This window comes from Staurois parvus, unplaced genomic scaffold (assembly GCF_062004578.1).
Source record: "Staurois parvus isolate SC_StPar_1 unplaced genomic scaffold, SC_StPar_1.0 ptg000347l, whole genome shotgun sequence".
In the NCBI taxonomy this organism is placed as follows: domain Eukaryota; kingdom Metazoa; phylum Chordata; class Amphibia; order Anura; family Ranidae; genus Staurois; species Staurois parvus.
In genome coordinates this window covers 7,594,336-7,614,054 of record NW_028318143.1, presented here as the reverse complement: position 1 = coordinate 7,614,054, position 19,719 = coordinate 7,594,336, and the positions used below count along the sequence as shown (strand labels likewise).

Here is a 19,719-nt window from a genome sequence, read left to right as displayed (position 1 = left end):
ATTCTTGAATATCTACATGCAGTGGTAAATATAAATAACCAGCTATATGGTTGGGGAATAAAATATCTAATCCACACTCAGAATAACAGACAGAAGAGATGTATATACTATTACAGGTTGAATCTGGTACATATCATCAGACTCAAAAATCTAAATTTTTATGCAAAGAAAGAAAAATTGTAAAAGACCTAAAACGCTGTTTTGCAGATTTTCAGACAGGACTGTAATATAGTATTATCCACTTAAAGCGGAGCTCCACCCAAAAGGGGAAGTTCCGCTTTAAGCCTTTGTCCCTCGCTCCACACTAAGGATTGACACCTTTGGGGAGCGGGTACCCGAATTTGACAGGTACCCGCTCCCACTTCCGCTGTGATCACCTAGGCGATCGGAAACGGAAGTTGTCCTCCCTCCCTGTAGTCTTCAGGGACACATGACAGGTCCCAGAAGACTTCTTGCGCATGCACAGTGGGGTTATTGTTGCTGGCTGAGGGGAGATCCATTGTTGCTGGGGGATCTAATGTGTTAAGGCATTCTATTGATATTGTTGGCCGACCTATTGTTGCTGGCTGAGGGGAGATCCGTTGTTGCTGGGGTGATCTAATGTGTTAAAACGGTCTATTGATGTTGTTGGCGGACCTATTGTTGCCGGGGGTGGATCTTATGTTGCTGGGCAGCATATTGTTGATGGTAGGGATCTAAAGTTGAGGGAGGGGGTCATTGTTGCTGGCTGAGGGAAGATCTGTTGTTGCTGGGGGGATCTAATGTGCTAAGGCGGTCTATTGATGCTGTTGGCAGACCTATTGTTGCTGGGGGTGGATCTTATGTTGCTGGGCAGCATATTGTTGATGGTAGGGATCTACAGTTGAGGGAGGGCTTTATTGTTGCTGGCTGAGGGGAGATCCGTTGTTGCTGGGGGGATCTATTGTGCTAAGGCGGTCTATTGATGTTGTTGACTGACCTATTGTTTCTGGGGAGAGATCTTATGTTGCTGGTCACCATATTGTTGATGGCAGGGATCTACAGTTGAGGGAGGGCTTTATTGTTGCTGGCTGAGGGGAGATCCGTTGTTGCTGGGGGGATCTAATGTGCTAAGGCGGTCTATTGATGCTGTTGGCGGACCTATTGTTGCTGGGGGTGGATCTTATGTTGCTGGGCAGCATATTGTTGATAGTAGGGATCTGCAGTTGAGGGAGGGCTTTATTGTTGCTGGCTGAGGGGAGATCTGTTGTTGCTGGGGGGATCTATTGTGCTAAGACGGTCTATTGATTTTGTTGGCGGACCTATTGTTGCTGGGAGTAGATCTTATGTTGCTGGGCAGCATATTGTTGATGGTATGGATCTACAGTTGAGGGAGGGGGTTATTTTTGCTGGCTGAGAAGGGGTCTGTTGTCGCTGGAGGGATCTATTGTTGATGGCTGCAGGAGATCTATTTTACTGCTTTTCCTATTAACAAATTCCATACAAATTATTTAGCACCACAAAATGATACTTGGTTCTGTAATCTCTAAAAGGTCAGTACTGGGAGGTGGGTAGGGGGTGGAACCAAGGATCAGGTGGTTAGAGGCGGAGACAAGGGATGACTTTGAAAAGGAGAGTTCCTGCGCCTATTCTCTGGGACAAAAGCCCTGGATAGAACCTAGGTAATGCAATGTAACTTTAAATCCCCAGCAGTGTGGAAACATTCATAATTTAGTAAACAAAGAAATCAACGTGAATTAACCACTTGCCCTCCAGAGGATTTACCCCTCATCCTGGCCAGGCCATTTTTGCGTTACGGCGCTACGTTATTTTAACTAACAATTGTGCGGTCATGCAACGCTACGCCAAAATGAAATTTACGTCCTTTTTCCCCCACAAATAGAGCATTCTTTCGGTGATCGCCTGTGCAGTTTCTATTTTTTGTGCTATAAACAAAAAATAAATGACAATTTTGAGAAAAAAAACTATATTTTCTACTTTTTGCTATTAAACATATCCAGTAAAAAAAAGAAAAAAATCTAATTTTGTCACAAATTTAGGCCAAAATGCATTCTGCGACATGTCTTTGCTAAAAAAAAAATCCCAATACGTGTAAATTAATAGGTGGTCTATAACTGCTCTGAGGTACACGGACTTTGCTACCGCCAATGTATCCAGCTATTAGGAAACCACAGGACACACCAATAGAGCGGCTTAAGTGCATCACCTTATTCACCTGTGGATGTTAATCCGACAAAAGAAAACAAATAACTTCCAATAGTGTAAAACCATTTGGTTTATTGCTAGAAATATTGTACATCTACTCACAATCTTTCTAAAACTACAAGCGTGCCACACAGTATTCAGCATCACTAGTTCCGACTCTAGCGTGCTTGATGACGTCAGTTCAGGCTCCACCCTGATGCATTTCCTCCGAACGGACGTTCTCAAGAAAAAATGAAAACTCATGACACCCTTTTGACTGGAGTAAATGAGGTTTCACCTCCACATGTGGGAAGAGTTCTTTACTGTACAAGCTGTGAAAATGTGCAAGAGTTGTACAAAGGATCTCATTTTAACGGACACAATAGACTGCAGGGATTTCCTCTCACTTCCTATTTGGCTATGGGACAGGAAGTGAAGGGGAATCTCCGCAATGGGACACAGATAGTGAAAGAAAATTGGCAAGGGTTATAACTCACCCTTGCTTTGTCCATAATAATAAAAAAAAGTTTTGCCTTTATTTCTAATTTTTTTTTTGTCTGTTCTATGGACTTTTTTTTACCTGTGTAGCACAAGTGAAAATAAAATTATTTCAACTTGCTTAGATTTTTTTTTTATGTAAGTGTGCCATTTCAGTAAATCAGTTACAAATAATTATTTTAAATAAATTTGGCTAACACGTTCCTGATAAACTGAATTCTGTTGTAAATTGTGTTTTTTAATCAACGGCATTGCTTGCTTTCTCTTTCTTCCAAGTCTCTCATAGACATGCTGCACTGCTGTGATTGTCTGTGAATGATTGTTGGGAAGTTGCACCTTCCTACAGGATTTGTCCTCCTACTCTGTACATTGTCCTATCAATTGCATTTGTGAAGACGTGCCTTCTCCTGACCCTAGACTACATATGTGACGTGACATATAGCATAGATATCAGTGTGCTGTGCACAGCGCTGAGTACACTTCCAGCATGGTGTCCTCTATATTTGGATTGTCCTCTCTGAGTTTCTCAGATATTTTTCATTGGGTTGCCTGGCTGTGTGTCCTCTATCTCCTATTTAAAGCCTATTCATTGCATCTGAGGAGGAAGCAGCTGCTGAAAAGTTTCCGTTCTTTTCCAGGTCCTGAGACGCACTGGTTCTATGGGAATACTCATGTGGTAAGGCACTCCTATGCTCATCTTGACAATAATGTAAGCTTAGCTTTGGCAATCTGTATTGTAAAGTGGAACTCCAGGAAAAAAGTTTTTTTTTTTAAAGTAAATGTTACCTTTAATGCTGACTGTGCCTGTCTGACTTCTGACCAGATACTACGGACAGCATAGGCGTGCGCAGGGGGTATTCTGGATGTGCATGGGCACGCCCTAATCACACAAAGCTTAGCAGATTCCCCCTACTGTCGGGGCCAGCACTTAGTACAGATCACTCACTGTGTTCATTCATAGTTGTAGCATAGTAAACAGTGATTACTATGCTTCCGTTTATGAATGAACATGGAAGCCTCTCAGCACACAGCACTTCCCATTCATTCAATGTCCAGTGCAGCTGAGGCTGCAGAGAAAGGGACTGGGGAATCTATCCTCAGTGCCTTATTCTGGCTCAAATGTGAGACATCAGGAGTGTGTTTAAACCCCTGATATTTCCCCAAAGTTCCCAACAGGGCTCCTAAAAAAAATAGTAAAAAATTAACAAAAAACAGTATTGCAAAAAAACCATTGTAGAAAAAATAAAAATCTACTGACACTGTGCCAGTGCTCTACTGACACATCCACATCCATTATGACACCACCCATGTTTTAATATCTTAAAAGAAAAAAAAATGTATATATATTTATATACACACACACACACACACACACATACATATACACATATATATATATATATATATATATATATGTGTATGTGTGTGTTTTAGCTTTGGGGTGCACAGCCTAATACAATTGGCTGCTCGCACCTTTGCCTATAGTACAGTGCAGTCACTTACTCTCCCCTCATCCATTCACAAAAAGCCCAAAATTATTTTTACAGAATTAAAGTCGTTCTATGAACAAGAAGAGAGGAGGGGCAAGAAAATAGTAAGATCTCCCTTTGTCCATTAACAGGATAGCACTATAATATAAAGTAAAGCCACCCTGCAAAACAAGGTGATATAAATTTAAATTTTTTGGCAGATCTGTATGTTAAAACTCTGTTGAGTTGCTGAACCCAGGCCCTTGAAAATATCTAACACTTTGAGTTGTGTCAAACACTTTATCCCTGTCAGCTTGTACAACATGAAATCATGTACCAGTCCACAGGAGAAACCATAGAGGGAGGAATAGGCACTCACCCAGAAGTTTCAGATATTTGCAGCAGCTGGGGATCAGCAAACAGAGGAGGGCTGTCGGAGCGGTACAAATATATACTGTACATTCCTACAGGGTGGCTTTACTTTACTTCTGGAACTGTAGTGATAGGGACACTTTATTGTTAAAGTTGAATTCCAGGTATGGCAATTTTTACACAGAATCACAGGAATACACGAATAAATGGAACAGCAAAGCTCACGTGTGAGCAGCCAGGTGATTTGTCAGCTACAGTTATATAGGGCCTGGCATACACCTATGAAGTTTGCTTTTGATCTGTTTCTACAGTGCTCTTTGGTGCCTCTTGCATTTTTGCATACACGTTTTTGATGCACTATGCATTTTTAATGCTTTTTTTTTTTTTGGGGGGGCAATTCATTTTGGACAGAAATACAAAAAGTGTCAAAAACACATCAAAATGCTTAAAAAAAAATACTGCATGCTTTTGTGCAGCACCTCCATTGAAATCTTTTGAACCAAAATCACACAATTTTGAATTAAAAAAAAGTCCCTGACCCTTTCCAAAAACACAGCTGCTCAACAGCGCATAGATGTGAACATGTCCTATAGGAAACAATGTTAGATGGACTGTAGTACGTTTTTTGCAAAAAGCACTAAAGCATTGGTGTGAGCCAAGCCTAAGACAGTGAGAAGCGCAGTTACACTTTAAATAGCACATAGCAAATGTTTAGTGTTCATCTTCACACATTTACCTGGTGCGGGATTTTTAATGATAGAATCTGTTGTAAAACTATCATGCTTTATTTTCTTCATTTTCAAAAATTACTTTTTTTTTGTAGTTTAAAAAAGATGGCATAGATCTTGACATTGTGGCTAGTTATGGAAAAAAATTTGAATATGCATTTCCCATGTGGTTTGGAAGATTCTTTGCAACTGTCACAATCTGCCATCCAGACTATGCAAAGACCATTTTGTCCAGACAAGGTAAGGTTTTTCTTTTTTTCTCTTTTTTTGTTAAAGAAAATAAATTTATAAAAGGATCACCTTTTTGGTGAAAAGGGTTTGGATATAGTAATAAAGGTTACTTTGCAGTCTGAGCTGTGCCAAAGGCCAGTTTCACACAGGCTTCAGCATTTGCAGAGCTTTCAGGAAGTATTGTTGAAGCTTTTAAAGTACCATTCGGCTCCAGTTTGTAAATGTTGAACACAGATCCAGACGGGAGTGCTGATTGCCATTTTAAGCAAGCTGCTAGCAGGCTCAGCACTTCTTGAAGCTTGTTGAAAGCTTGCTAGCAGCTGGCAATCAGCACTCAGTCCCTACAATGTTCATTACCACTCGTTAAAAAGGAAGATAAAACCTCATGCATTTAAATACTGAAAAACTAGGTCAGGAAACCAGAATTATCAAGCTCTGTTTTTTCTTACAGATCCAAAGGATAACTTTTCCTATAACCTCCTCACCCCATGGATTGGTATGGAATAGTTTTCTTATCATCAATTAACATTAGATTAGGATTTGCATACCTATAATCAAAGGCATAAGTAGAACCTGCAGGGCCTTGGTGCAAGAAACCATAAAGGGCCCCCCTGACCCCCCACCTTCAAAAAAGCATGATTTTGATACATTTTTTCAATATAGAAAACAGTAAAACATTAATGTTTCTGATTTCAACTCACTGTAATTGTCAACAGGGCAGGGCCCTTTCCATCGGTCCTGGGGCCCTTCCCTCTGAACCTGGGGCCACTTCCACTGATCCCGGGACCCTATACTCCTGTTGCAGGGCCCTTTATTACAGTCCCTCAGCAGGACCCTTTCACATGTTCTGCACGTTTCTCAGCTTCCTGCCATCTTGGGCCCCCCTTCACAGTCGTGGAGAGCCAGGTCCTGGTTTCAGGTGCGACTTTTGCAACCCTGGTAGTTCTGCCACAGTTTATAATTCTACTGTACATTCCTGCACACTGCTTAGAAATTCTTCACACCAGCCAGTTGCAGATTAGTTGCATTTTTAAAAGACCTGGTTGCTGCATTTTTGGTGCATGTTTAAAACCTCTCCACTGAAATCTATTGAAAACGCATAAAAATGTATTAAAAACACACCCGTGTTTTTTTTTTGTGTGTCTGGTTTTTCAAATGCTGATACCAGACAACCAAAAAACACAGAGGAGACATAGCTTAATTGCATATGCGTTTTTACTATATTTGTGCAACAGAGCAGTGTGAAAGCAGCCTTATTGGCAGGTGACACTTATGTATGCTTCTAAAAAGAGTCCTCAAATCCAAAAATAATACACTTATTGCCAAAAGTATTGGAACACCTGCCTTTACATGCAACTTTGATCTTTAGTGGCATCCCAGCCTTAGTCCGTAGGGTTCAATATTGAGTTGGCCCACCCTTTGCAGCTATAACAGCTTCAACTCTTCTGGGAAGGCCGTCCACAAGGTTTAGGAGGGTGTCTATGGGAAGGTTTGACCATTCTTCCAGAAGCGCATTTGTGAGGCCAGGCACTGATGTCGGACGAGAAGGCCTGGCTCGCAGTCTCTGCTCTAATTCATCCCAAAGATGTTCAGTCGGGTTGAGGTCAGGACTCTGTGCAGGCCAGTCAAGTTCCTCCACCCCAAACTCGCTCATCCATGTCTTTATGGACCTTGCTCTGTGCACTGGTGCGCAGTCATGTTGGAACAGGAAGGGGCCATCCGCAAACTGTTCCCACAAAGTTGGGAGCATGAAATTGTCCAAAATGTCTTGTATGCTGATGCCTTAAGAGTTCCCTTCATTAGAACTAGGGGGCCAAACCCAACCCCTGAAAAACAACCCCATACCATAATTCCCCCTCCACCAAACTATACATCCGACGCTTTGCATTGTACTTGGTGATGTAAGGCTTGGATGCAGCTGCTCAGCCATGGAAACCCATTCCATGAAGATCTCTACGCACTGTTGTTGTGCTAATCTGAAGGGCACATGCAGTTTGGAGGTCTTTAGCTATTAACTCTGCAGACAGTTGGCTACTTCTGCACACTGTGTGCTTCAGCATGCGCTGACGCTGCTCTGTCGTTTTACATGGCCTACCACTTCATGGTTGAATTGCTGTTGTTGCCAGTTGCTTCACTTTGTTATAATACCACTAACAGTTGACCGTGGAATATTTAGTAGCAGGGGCGGACTGACCATTTGGAAACTTGGGCATTGCCTGAGGGCCCGGGGTCAGTAGGGGGCCCCATGAGATGCCCCTGGTACCTTTTTCATAGGCTCTTTTGAATTTGGGCAAGGACACAGGAGCCCCATGATCCCCTATTGCCCGGGGGCCCCATGAGTTGTCAGTCCGCCCCTGTTTAGTAGTAAAGAAATTTCACGGATGGACAGGTGGCAGCCTATCATGGTACAATGCTTAAATTCACTGAGCTCCTGAGAGCTTTCACAAATGTTTGCAGAAGCAGTCTGCATGCCTAGGTGCTTGATTTTGAACACCTGTGGCCATGGAGGTGAGTGGAACACCTGAATCCAATTATTTGGAGGGGTGTCCCAATACTTTTGGCAATATAGTGTATCTTGCTTTGGAATATGAACCCCCACCTCCGCAAGTTCTTATCTCTCAGTCAAGGACTATGGTGGCACTTGAATTGCACATGCTGAGCCTCATTCTGTGTCTATGTGCTCTGCATGCAGTTCTGATTGCACATGTGCTGTTTAAATGGATATGTTTCTACATTTTTTGCTCTCAAGAAGGATTGGGGATCAAGTACTGTGATACTTGACTCCAGAGAGGCTTTTTGATATTGGTTGCACTAGCTACCACTGCCATTCATGCATTGCACCAGAAAAGTACTCAATGCTGGAAGACGTATACAGTATAGTTCTCCTACTGACTAGCACAGTTGCCATAATTTTGTGTCTATTGTCAACATACTTTTATCTCTGAGGCTTGTTGTGAGTCTCTATATGGCATTTTGCACACATACTGCATTCGCAGTTTACATAGGGCACTATAGTACCTGTACCTCAGTAGTATGATTGATGTATGCATGAATGAGTGGCTTGGAGATCATTGACAATGTTGCCACCATGTCCACAGTGAGGATTTTAGATAGGGGCTTGTAGTACATTTTTTTTTCTTCATTTTTCTGTGAAATAAATGGAATACTTGTAATCAGCAGACCATTTTTCCATATCCCATCTTTTGTACTGTGCTGTAATGTGGTTAATATCTGCCAACAACGTTCCAGGGCTCAACTGCCGAAATGTATATCCTCTATATACATGAGGACATTTTATTTTCTTTTTTCAAAAGTCTCCCCTTTGCAAGTTGTGATGAGGCATTATGTTTCCTTCTCACCACAGAGTTAACCCCATAAATGCTAAACTATGCATTGCACAGGGTTGTGAGGCAGTTGCGGCACAACATTGGTTGAGTTTGGCAGTGGTAATGCCTGCCAAATCTGGCATGCTTTTTAATTTTTGCCACCGTCGAGGCATGTGTACAGCTCTGAGTGGCTGCATGTCCAGGTTCAAACAGGCGGTTGGTGGGGGCACTGTAAAACTGTTCAATCACCTGGTTTTATAGCCCCATAGCTGCACATGTGAACAAAGCCTTAAACAGGAGCTACAGTCTGATAAGCCAAATTATAATAACAACAAAATCAACATGGCTGTAAATAATATTGTCCACATTGACATTGCTGCACATTTCCATTCTCAATTTACTTACCAAATAATTTGTTGTTTTTATTCCCCTTGGTCATGGCCATGGTAGCTGTGAGCAGCTGAAGCCAGCTTGCATTCTTTTCCAGGTTTCCATGGCTACCCAGCATGCACCTCCTCGTCTCGTGCCTGCGCAGTAATGACTCTGCAAGGTGCACTTTGAGAAGCTTTAGATGCCCAAAGACTCCTGAGTTCTATGACATAGATTTCCCTAGAGTCAATGGGGCAGGCTGATGACGTAGTCACCTAGGCGGCCGAGGCCGGAAGTCCAGGGGAAACATATAAAAAAGGGTACTTTCTGACAATATTGCAAAGCAATACTATCCAAAGTTAGTGGCACTATCGGTGGGCATTGCAAAAAGTCTAAGTTTTAAAAAAAAGTTTGAAACTCCATTTCAGGAATGGACTCTGACCTCTGCTGACCATCTCCTGTTGAACCCCTGGCTTGCCTGACCATCCTTCTGCCTGCTGAACCTGGCTTGTGACCCCGACCATTCTCTGCTTGCTCCTCCTGTACCACGCTGCCCGCACGATACCGACCCGGCCTGTCTGACTACGCTTACTTCACCCGACGATCCATCCATCCCACACAGATCACCTTTAGTAAGTCTGCCTGCCTCTTCCCATCAGACTCCGTTCCTGCACTCCCCTGCCAGTACTCTCTACCACAGCCGGACGCACTCAGGGGTCGTGACCTAGTTCCAGTCTGCACCAAGTCCATCCCCACCATCAGGGGCCCTGGTGAATAGCAGGCTGGGACTTAGACCCCGCGTCCTGAGGAAATCCGTGCTGTGGGCTGCTAGAGACACTGCCAGGCGGCACCTGACAGTACCTTACGGCCTGCCTGACTATTCCACCTCTCCAGCCTGACTACGCCTGTGTTCCTGAAGCATGCTACTTCCCTGTGTCAGTCCACACATTTCTGGTCATACCCGGATCCCTAACACTCCACTTTGAAGAGCCAGTGGAAAATTATACTCAATTGTGTCTTTTAGTTAGTTGTGCATTGGCCGTGTACATGTAGTTGTGTATCTTTTGCTCTAATCCTTCTACTGTGCTCTTGATATGCAGGGAAAGGGTTATTGGTATTATCTGGTGCAAAGTGGTTCCAGCACCGCAAGCTGCTGACCCCGGGTTTCCATTATGATGTTCTGAAGCCATATGTGAGACTGATGTCAGACTGCACTAATGTGATGCTGGTAAGGAATAAACAGTGCTGTGATATACGTAGGAGGGCCTTGTAGAAGGTGAGCAAGCAAGAAGCTGCCCACCATTATCTCATATGGTGAAGGGGAAACTGACCTCCGATTGTCAGTCACATGTTAAAGCGGAACTTTACTCTCTCAGTCAACATTGATTTGTAATCCTTATACTGCTAGCATTAGTAAATAGATAGGAAAGTACATTATATTTGCTTGTTTTAAACTATATTCTTACATTTCTTCAGTTACTTCCTGGTTTCCATGCCTAGGCAAATTATGTCATACATCCCAGGAGTCTTCATTAGGGGAACAGGGGTTTGTTGAGCTAAGCACACCCTTCTGCCTGTATGCCTGAGCTAAGGGCTAACAGATTCCAGGAAGTAAATGCTACAAGAATTCTCTGCCCTTACTGAAGATGGCTGCAGCCAGAAATGCTAGGGGTTTTTTTTCAAAGTGATTTCTCAGCAAAATATATAAATATAGAGACATGGATGGGAGTGTTTGCTTTGAATGACAAAGATGAACTAAATAGCATTTTTGGTTTGTGGTGCTCAGATGCAGTGTAGTTCTGCTTTAAAGCAGAGTTCCATCCAAAAATGAAAGCTCCGCTTTTCTGCCTCCTACTCCCCACCGCTTCCACATTTGGCACCTTTTGGGGGGGACCGGGTACCTGTCAAAACCAGGTACCATGGTAAACTGAGCCGAAAGTTCGGCACCCCCCACAGCCCTCTGGGACACTTTCAAGGACCCAGAGGACTGCGACCCATTCACAAAGCGCAGCACACTTCAGTATGCGCAGTAGGAAACTGGTGGTGAAGCGGCAAGGGTTCTCTACCAGTTTCTCTTAGTCAAGATGGTGGCACCAGCACCCAACAGCCAATTGAAGAATTAGCCTTGGGGTGAGGACACTGCTGGATGCATGGACAGGTAAGTGCCCTACTATTAAAAGTCGGCAGCTTCAGTATTTGAAGCTGCTAACTTTTAATTTTTTTTCAGAGGAGGCGGGGGCCAGAACTCTGCTTTAACTTGCCTTTGCTGACCCAGAGCATGTATGCAGAAAGTTAAAGCTAAACTCCAGGTAAATCTAAAAGACACACATTTATGCCACTCTGTTTTTTTTTTTAGCAATATAGGTATCTGAATTTGCACAGCCTCCTGCAGTCTCTGTACAGCAACATTCAGATTAGGTGAGGGATAAGCAGCACAAGGAGCCAATCAATTTTGCTAACAGAGCAACAGAGAGATAAGCTCATCATGACTAGGGTAGTTCAGATACACCTGTTGCCTATGCCCACTCTAAAACTGCCCCCATTTCCATCCCCTATTTCCTTAAATAACAACACCAACACCCAAAATGGAGTAAATGGGCGAATTGGCCCTTTATTAAACAAAAACCATATATAACAAGAAAAACATTCACCGTTATAAACAATCTAGCTCCAAGTACAGTTGCAGATCCTTGACAACGACACCTTCTCACACCATTTTGGAGTCCGTGGTACCATTAAGCTAGGTTCTATCCCAGGCCGCCAAACACCGCCTCGGGGACTATCCTAACTGACCGCAGACCCCTACCAACCTTACCTCCTGAGTCAGTTTAAACTGAACCAGCCCATCCGGAGGACTCAATACCTGAGATGGGTCCCACTGTTTTACCAATATACCTTACACTTGAGCCTGCTGCCAAACCCCTAAGGCCTGCTGGATACCGTCTTGCAATCCAAAGAACCACAAATCAGTGAATACAACGTTAAGGTGAACTCCATCCCCTCTATGGTGTAGCCCCGAATCCTTCTCCAACTCCAAATGCTAAACCATCCGGCCACCATTCCTAGTCACGAATCTGCCCACCTCCTTATTCACCTTTATACGGGCCTTATTCAACCACTCCACAGATCTGGCACCACGCCATGAAGTGCGGGCCACAATATCCGACCACACAATAATCATCCCTGAACAGGACGATCGAAGCCGCAGGAAATCAAATTTAATGTCCCTAATAAGCTCTCTCATGGAACATAAACCCAAATCATTGCCCCCTGCATGTTAGACCAAAAAAATGCAGAGGACTATCCAGACAGATAAATGGATGCACCTTGGGTACCACCTGTTGCCAAAGCATACCCGGCACCCCAATCCATCTAACCCTGCCCAGGGCTATGGGGACACCCAGCTGCCGGTCATTGGGCCTGACGTCCTCCCTCTTAGCCCCCCCAAAATACATACGAATGCCCCAGTATCCAGAGGAGACATCAAGGAGGACTTGTAAAGAAAAAGGGGACATCCGTGCACTAACTGGACAGTAAAAGCCGGCAACCCACTACATAAAGAAAACCAGAAGACATGCAGACAGAAAGAAACACAACACACCCCAGTTACTGCAAGGTAGGGTCTGATGTATAATCTATACTGCTTGGACTCCCACCTGCTGATTCTCTTAGCCACCCCCTTGACCAGGCCCCACCTGGACGCCTCAGTGGCTGCCTCTATGTGGAAGGAATGGGAAGAATAATCCCCACTATTCAACCCCACCGCGGACAAACATCTACGGAAAACAGCCACAAACTGAAACTTAGACAACAAAGAACCATCTGAGTGTATTAAAAAGTCCCCCCCCCAGCCGGGGCCGTACCCGCACCCACAAGAACTGCTCCACCGTGAGGACAGGACAAAACTCTGAACCATTCCCCCGTAACAATTCAACCGCTGCATCCTTGTCACCCTGCTCTGTCTTGGATCTACATTCAAAACCTCTTGGCCGAGGCTAAACATAAAACATCCCCCACTGCAGACCCTCAGAAACCCGACGGGACAGGCTCACCAGCTCACTAATGCGGAAAGCACCAAAAAAGCAGCCAAGAACAGAATCACCTCATAAGTAGACAGATAGACTGAATACAAATGGTCCATCACCAAGCCCAGAACTGAGAAGGAAACAGGTCGTCTGGAATTGCAAGTACGACGCCCCCCTACGGTAACCCCGCAGGGCCTGATGCACCACATAAGACTTGGTGAAATCAGCGGACCCCAGCAATTTAAATAAGAAGGCGAGTCCTGCCAGTTTACGATCAACTGACAACACCAAGACAGCCTGTAAAAAATTACAACACACAAAATACAAAACCAAGGAAGACATGTCTACCCCAGAACCTTACCCGTCTACCACTGCCAGCAAAGAAAACCACTCCTCCCAAACCTTGGAGTAGGATATCCACGTAGCAGCGTTCAGAAATTCCTGAATCAGTCCAGCGGCGATTCCAGTGCAACTTTCCAGAGCCAAGGACAAGGCACCCCATGTTGGTCCGCCTCTGGTGCCAACTTGTGAAACTCATCCCACTGAAAACAAGACAAAACATCTTCCACCCTTTTGGAAGTTCCCGGGATTTGTACAGCAGAAAGGAAAGTATCAAGTCTCAAACAACCCAAATCCAAGTAATGCAATAACTGAACCACAGGTGGAGAAGAAGTCGATATATTATTAATCACCAAGACCACCCCCATATTATCACAGTGGAAGCGAGCCCTCTTGTTCCGAAAAGCCTCCCCCTAAATCTCCACTGCCAAGACTATGTGAAATAGTTTGAGGAGCACAAGGTTCCTCAAAAAACCAGCATCTTGCCATTCAGCTGGCCACAGCTCTGTACTCTAACAGCCCTGAAAGTACGCGTCATAGCCAGCAGAACCGGCTGCATCTGTGAACAGAACCATATCGGCATTGCTGACTAAACCAGCCATCCACAGAGAACGGCTGTTGAAAGAACCAAGAAAAACACCCAAATACAAAGATCAGCGCGAAGCTCACCAGACAGCCTGATGTAATGGCCGGAGGCCTGGAGCCCCGATGGAGCCGCCACCAACTGCCTACAGAAAATGCTGCCCATGGGAATAATCCTGCAGGTGAAATTCAACTTACCAAGCAGAGACTGTAGTTCACGCAAACGGATCCTCCGACGTCCACACATACAAGTCCCACTTCCATCCGAAGAGCCCATGGGCAATCTGCATTCCATGTTCCTGGAATCCATGGTAATACCCAAAACAACCAGTTCTGTAGTCAGGCCCTCCATTTTATCTGAGGCCAAAGGAACGCTGAAACAGGCCATCAGATATTGCAGTGTACCCAGCAGAATTGCACAAGCCCTAGTCCCAAATGGGCCAACACACAAAAAATCATCCAAATAGTGGATAACAGAGTTAAGACCGGAAACATCTCTGACTGCCCATTTGAGAAACAAACTAAACTTCTCAAATAAGACTCACGAGACTGAACAGCCCATCGGCAGGCAACGATCAACAATGTAAGAACCTTGCCAACGACACACCCAACAAATGGATACTTTGAGGATGGACCGGATGGAGACAGAATACTGATTCAACATTAGCGCCCTGGCTTCATTTGCGGACCCAGGACACCGCGGTGTTGAATGACATATAGGTAACCGCACAATCCTGCAGGTCGATACCATCATTCACCGAGCCCCGGCCAGATACAAAAAATGATGAATCATCTTGAACTTACCCGCCTCCTTCTTCGAAACCACACCTAACAGGGATATCACCAGTCCTGGAATAGGCGGAGATTGAAACGGGCCACTCATGCGATCCAAAGCCACCTCCTTGCGGAGCTTTTCCAACACAACCTCCAGATGAAGGAGCGCTGAAGTCAAATTTTTGGAATCCGGGGGAACTGCCCGTAACAGGCTTGGGATGCAAAAACCTTCCCAAAACCCTGCTTCCAAGACGTGGGCCGCCGCCCAATCCGGATACCTATTTCGGAAAGGAAGAATCCTTTCCAAACGCACTGGCATCCTCCCCTTTTCCAGCTACATCACCTCCATGTCCCTTTTCTTGTTTAAAACACTGACTAAGGAAATGGCTGCCTCTGCAACCAGAGCATTCATGTTTGAAGCAGCAGGCGCTACCAAACCGACATGTGCTGTCATTGAACTGCCAACAAAAGCCCTTCTTTCTATCGGCCGGCGGTACTGAGGTGGGAGGAGCCACTGGCCCCCCCAGGAAAAGACTGACCCCCAGACGTGGAAGAAATCCTCAACGTCATCCGTAAGCTGATATCCTTGTGATCCCAGTGTATGGAAGGACAAATCGCCTTACGCTATCGAAACTGCTCATCGTAGCAGAGCCAAGCCAGCCTGCCATAAACCCGATGAGTCTCACTAATGGCATCCAGATAGCAAAAAGGGGCCGAACAATGCTCCGGAGCCTTTTCCCCCATAATGCTAGCTTGAATCACGAACGCCTGCAAGCAATTGGCAGATGTCTGAGGAATGAGCTGATACCTCCTCTTCTCTTCCTCCTTTCTCCTGCTTTCGTCCGGCTTCCCTCTATCCAAATAACATTTTTCCAGTGGGAGTAAGGAAAAAATTTCCTTGTACTCACCTTTCCATATCTTCTCACGCACATCCACCTTCAGGTGAGCCCCGAGAGGACTCTCAAAGCACACATACAGCTTGCACCAAGCCGAGTCCGCCAGCCGCACCTGTTCCGCATCCTTGTCCCCCTCCTTTGAATTCCCAGTGTCAGTCACCAAGGATCCTGCCGTGTGATCATAAACAGCGCACATTAGTTGCTCTACTGTATACACACTACAGATTCCATAGTCCCTAGTCTATCTTGAGAGTGAGCAATAGAGGGGCCCATGCTCTTACTTATAGCGGGGCCATGGAGAATGAATGTAGCCATCCTCCAATAGTAAGTTGGATTACAGCAGCAAAAAAAAAAAAGGAATTTGGAGATTTTGCATAGTTACATAGTTGGTAAGGTTGACTAAAGACACCAGTTCATCCTGTTCAACCTGTGTGGGTGTGTGTGTATGTATTTTGTCTCTACAACTTCCCATATTCTTGTATACTGTGTTCGATAAGATGCCCATCTAAGAATTTTTTTGAAATTAGCAACATTATCTGCTGCAACCACCAACTGTGGAAGGAAATTCCACATCCTTACTGCTCTAAAAGTAAAAAAAAACCCTTACGCAGTTTAAGGTTGAACCGCTTATTGTCCAACTTCATTGAGTGGCTGGAATCACCACTAAGATATTTGTATATCGCCAACATATCCCCTCTTAAGCATCTCTTCCCCAGGGAGAATAAGTTTGTTTGTTGTAATTTTTCATACACTATCGTCGATGCCAACAGATCTCAATTTGTGGCGTAAGGGTTTATGGGGTACTGTATCAAATGCTTTGGTGAAGTCTAGACACACTACATCCATAGGCCTTCCTCTATCCAAATTACAGCTCATTTCCTCATAGACTGGTAATAGGTAATAGGTTGGTCTGGCAAGAATTCTCTTTCATAAATCCATGCTGGTTACTACTAATGATACTATTCTTACCTGCAAGTTCCTGGATATGGTCCCTTCTCATCACCTCCAATAGTTTAAAACCGTTTGATATTAAGCTGACTGGTCTGTAGTTTCCAGGTATATACAGTGGGCAAAATGAGTATTGAACACATCACCATTTTTCTAGGTAAACATCTATCTAAAGGTGTTATTGACATGAAATTTTCACCATGTTGGTATTAACCCATGCAATCCATACATACAAAGAAAACAAAACAAATAAGTTCAGAAATTAAGTTATGTGTAATAAAATGGAATGACACAGGGGAAAATTATTGAACACATGATGAAAAGGAGGTGCAAAAAGGCATGGAAATCCAATACAGCAGCTGAAATCTATCAGTAATTAGAAAGCAATCATGCCCCTTATCAGTACAAATTAATATCAACCGATGGCCTATAAAAAGGTGTCTCATTACCAAGGTGTCACACAAAAAACATCTCATGATGTGGAAAAGCAAAGAGCTCTCTCAAGACCTTCGCAACCTAATGGTTGCAAAACATACTGATGGCATTGATTACACAAGGATTTCTAAACTTCTGAATGTTTCAGTGAACACTGTTGGGGCCATAATCCGGAAGTGGCAAGAACATTATTTCACCATAAACCAGCCACGACCAGGTGCTCCTCGTAAGATTTCTGACAGAGGAATGAAAAGAATTATCAGAAGAACTTTCCAAGAGCCAAGGACCACTTGAGAACTTCAGAAAGACCTGGAATTAGCAGGTACAGTTGTTTCAAAGAAAACGGTAAGTAATGCACTAAACCGTCATGGCCTGTATGCACACTCATCATGCAAGACTCCATTGCTGAAGAAAAAGCATGTTGTGGCTCGTTTTAAGTTTGCTGCACAACATTTAGACAAGCTGGTGAAATACTGGGAGAATCTAGTCTGGTCAGATGAGACCAAAATTGAACTTTTTGGATGCCATAATTAGAGATGAGCGAATTATTCAAAAATTCGATTCGGCTGATTCGCCGAATTCGCGGAATAAATTCGATTCGATGCGAATATATTCGCTGCGAATTTAACCTATAAAAAGGGTGTTTCTAGGCTTCAGAGAGCCTTTATATTAGTGCAGAACACTGTACCTTTAATTTAAATGCCCTTGGAGTCTGCTGGGGAAGAGAAATAATACTGTCAGTCAGTATGACATGCAGATGAGTGCCGTCGATCTTAGAATCACCGCACACTTCACTCATTTGGGCAGTCACGGGGCCAAAACCAGAGTGTGGAGCCACAGTGTGGCGGTGGAGGCAGCAGCAATGGGAGGCCATACAGCACCCTATGACAAAATGGAACCCACCAGCAGTGTGAGGAGACCTGAAAGTGGCACATGGCAGAGTGTGGCGATGGAGACAGCAGCAATGGGAGGCCGTACAGGGACCCATGACACACTCTGGACCTGGCAGCAGCATGAGGAGGCGGTACAGGGGCCCATGACAGATTACGGGCCTGGCAGCAGCATGAGGAGTCGGTACGGGGGCCCATGGCAGATTACGGGCCTGGCAGCAGCAATGGGAGGCCATACAGCACCCTATAACAAAATGGAACCCACCAGCAGTGTGAGGAGACCTGAAAGTGGCACATGGCAGAGTGTGGCGATGGAGACAGCAGCAATGGGAGGCCGTACAGGGACCCATGACACACTCTGGACCTGGCAGCAGCATGAGGAGGCGGTACAGGGGCCCATGACAGATTACGGGCCTGGCAGCAGCATGAGGAGTCGGTACGGGGGCCCATGGCAGATTACGGGCCTGGCAGCAGCAATGGGAGGCCATACAGCACCCTATGGCAAAATGGAACCCACCAGCAGTGTGAGGAGACCTGAAAGTGGCACATGGCAGAGTGTGGCGATGGAGACAGCAGCAATGGGAGGCCGTACAGGGACCCATGACACACTCTGGACCTGGCAGCAGCATGAGGAGGCGGTACAGGGGCCCATGACAGATTACGGGCCTGGCAGCAGCATGAGGAGTCGGTACGGGGGCCCATGGCAGATTACGGGCCTGGCAGCAGCAATGGGAGGCCATACAGCACCCTATGACAAAATGGAACCCACTAGCAGTGTGAGGAGACCTGAAAGTGGCACATGGCAGAGTGTGGCGATGGAGACAGCAGCAATGGGAGGCCGTACAGGGACCCATGACACACTCTGGACCTGGCAGCAGCGTGAGGAGGCGGTACAGGGGCCCATGACAGATTACGGGCCTGGCAGCAGCATGAGGAGTCGGTACGGGGGCCCATGGCAGATTACGGGCCTGGCAGCAGCAATGGGAGGCCATACAGCACCCTATGACAAAATGGAACCCACCAGCAGTGTGAGGAGACCTGAAAGTGGCACATGGCAGAGTGTGGCGATGGAGACAGCAGCAATGGGAGGCCGTACAGGGACCCATGACACACTCTGGACCTGGCAGCAGCGTGAGGAGGCGGTACAGGGGCCCATGACAGATTACGGGCCTGGCAGCAGCATGAGGAGTCGGTACGGGGGCCCATGGCAGATTACGGGCCTGGCAGCAGCAATGGGAGGCCATACAGCACCCTATGACAAAATGGAACCCACCAGCAGTGTGAGGAGACCTGAAAGTGGCACATGGCAGAGTGTGGCGATGGAGACAGCAGCAATGGGAGGCCGTACAGGGACCCATGACACACTCTGGACCTGGCAGCAGCATGAGGAGGCGGTACAGGGGCCCATGACAGATTACGGGCCTGGCAGCAGCATGAGGAGTCGGTACGGGGGCCCATGGCAGATTACGGGCCTGGCAGCAGCAATGGGAGGCCATACAGCACCCTATGACAAAATGGAACCCACCAGCAGTGTGAGGAGACCTGAAAGTGGCACATGGCAGAGTGTGGCGATGGAGACAGCAGCAATGGGAGGCCGTACAGGGACCCATGACACACTCTGGACCTGGCAGCAGCATGAGGAGGCGGTACAGGGGCCCATGACAGATTACGGGC

General features: G+C 45.6%; 1 protein-coding gene across 1 annotated transcript in view; it reads left to right on the top strand.

The window, feature by feature from the left end:
• Positions 1–3,105: 3,105 nt before the first annotated feature.
• LOC149456827 (cytochrome P450 4B1-like) overlaps positions 3,106–19,719 on the top strand; it is a 46,856-nt gene continuing 30,242 nt past the window's right edge. The window contains exons 1-4 of the mRNA XM_089684433.1: positions 3,106–3,337; positions 5,326–5,470; positions 5,913–5,957; positions 10,257–10,384. Coding sequence (XP_089540559.1) covers positions 3,149–3,337; positions 5,326–5,470; positions 5,913–5,957; positions 10,257–10,384 — 507 coding nt within the window. The 5' untranslated portion in view covers positions 3,106–3,148. The remainder of the gene's footprint in view (positions 3,338–5,325; positions 5,471–5,912; positions 5,958–10,256; positions 10,385–19,719) is intronic.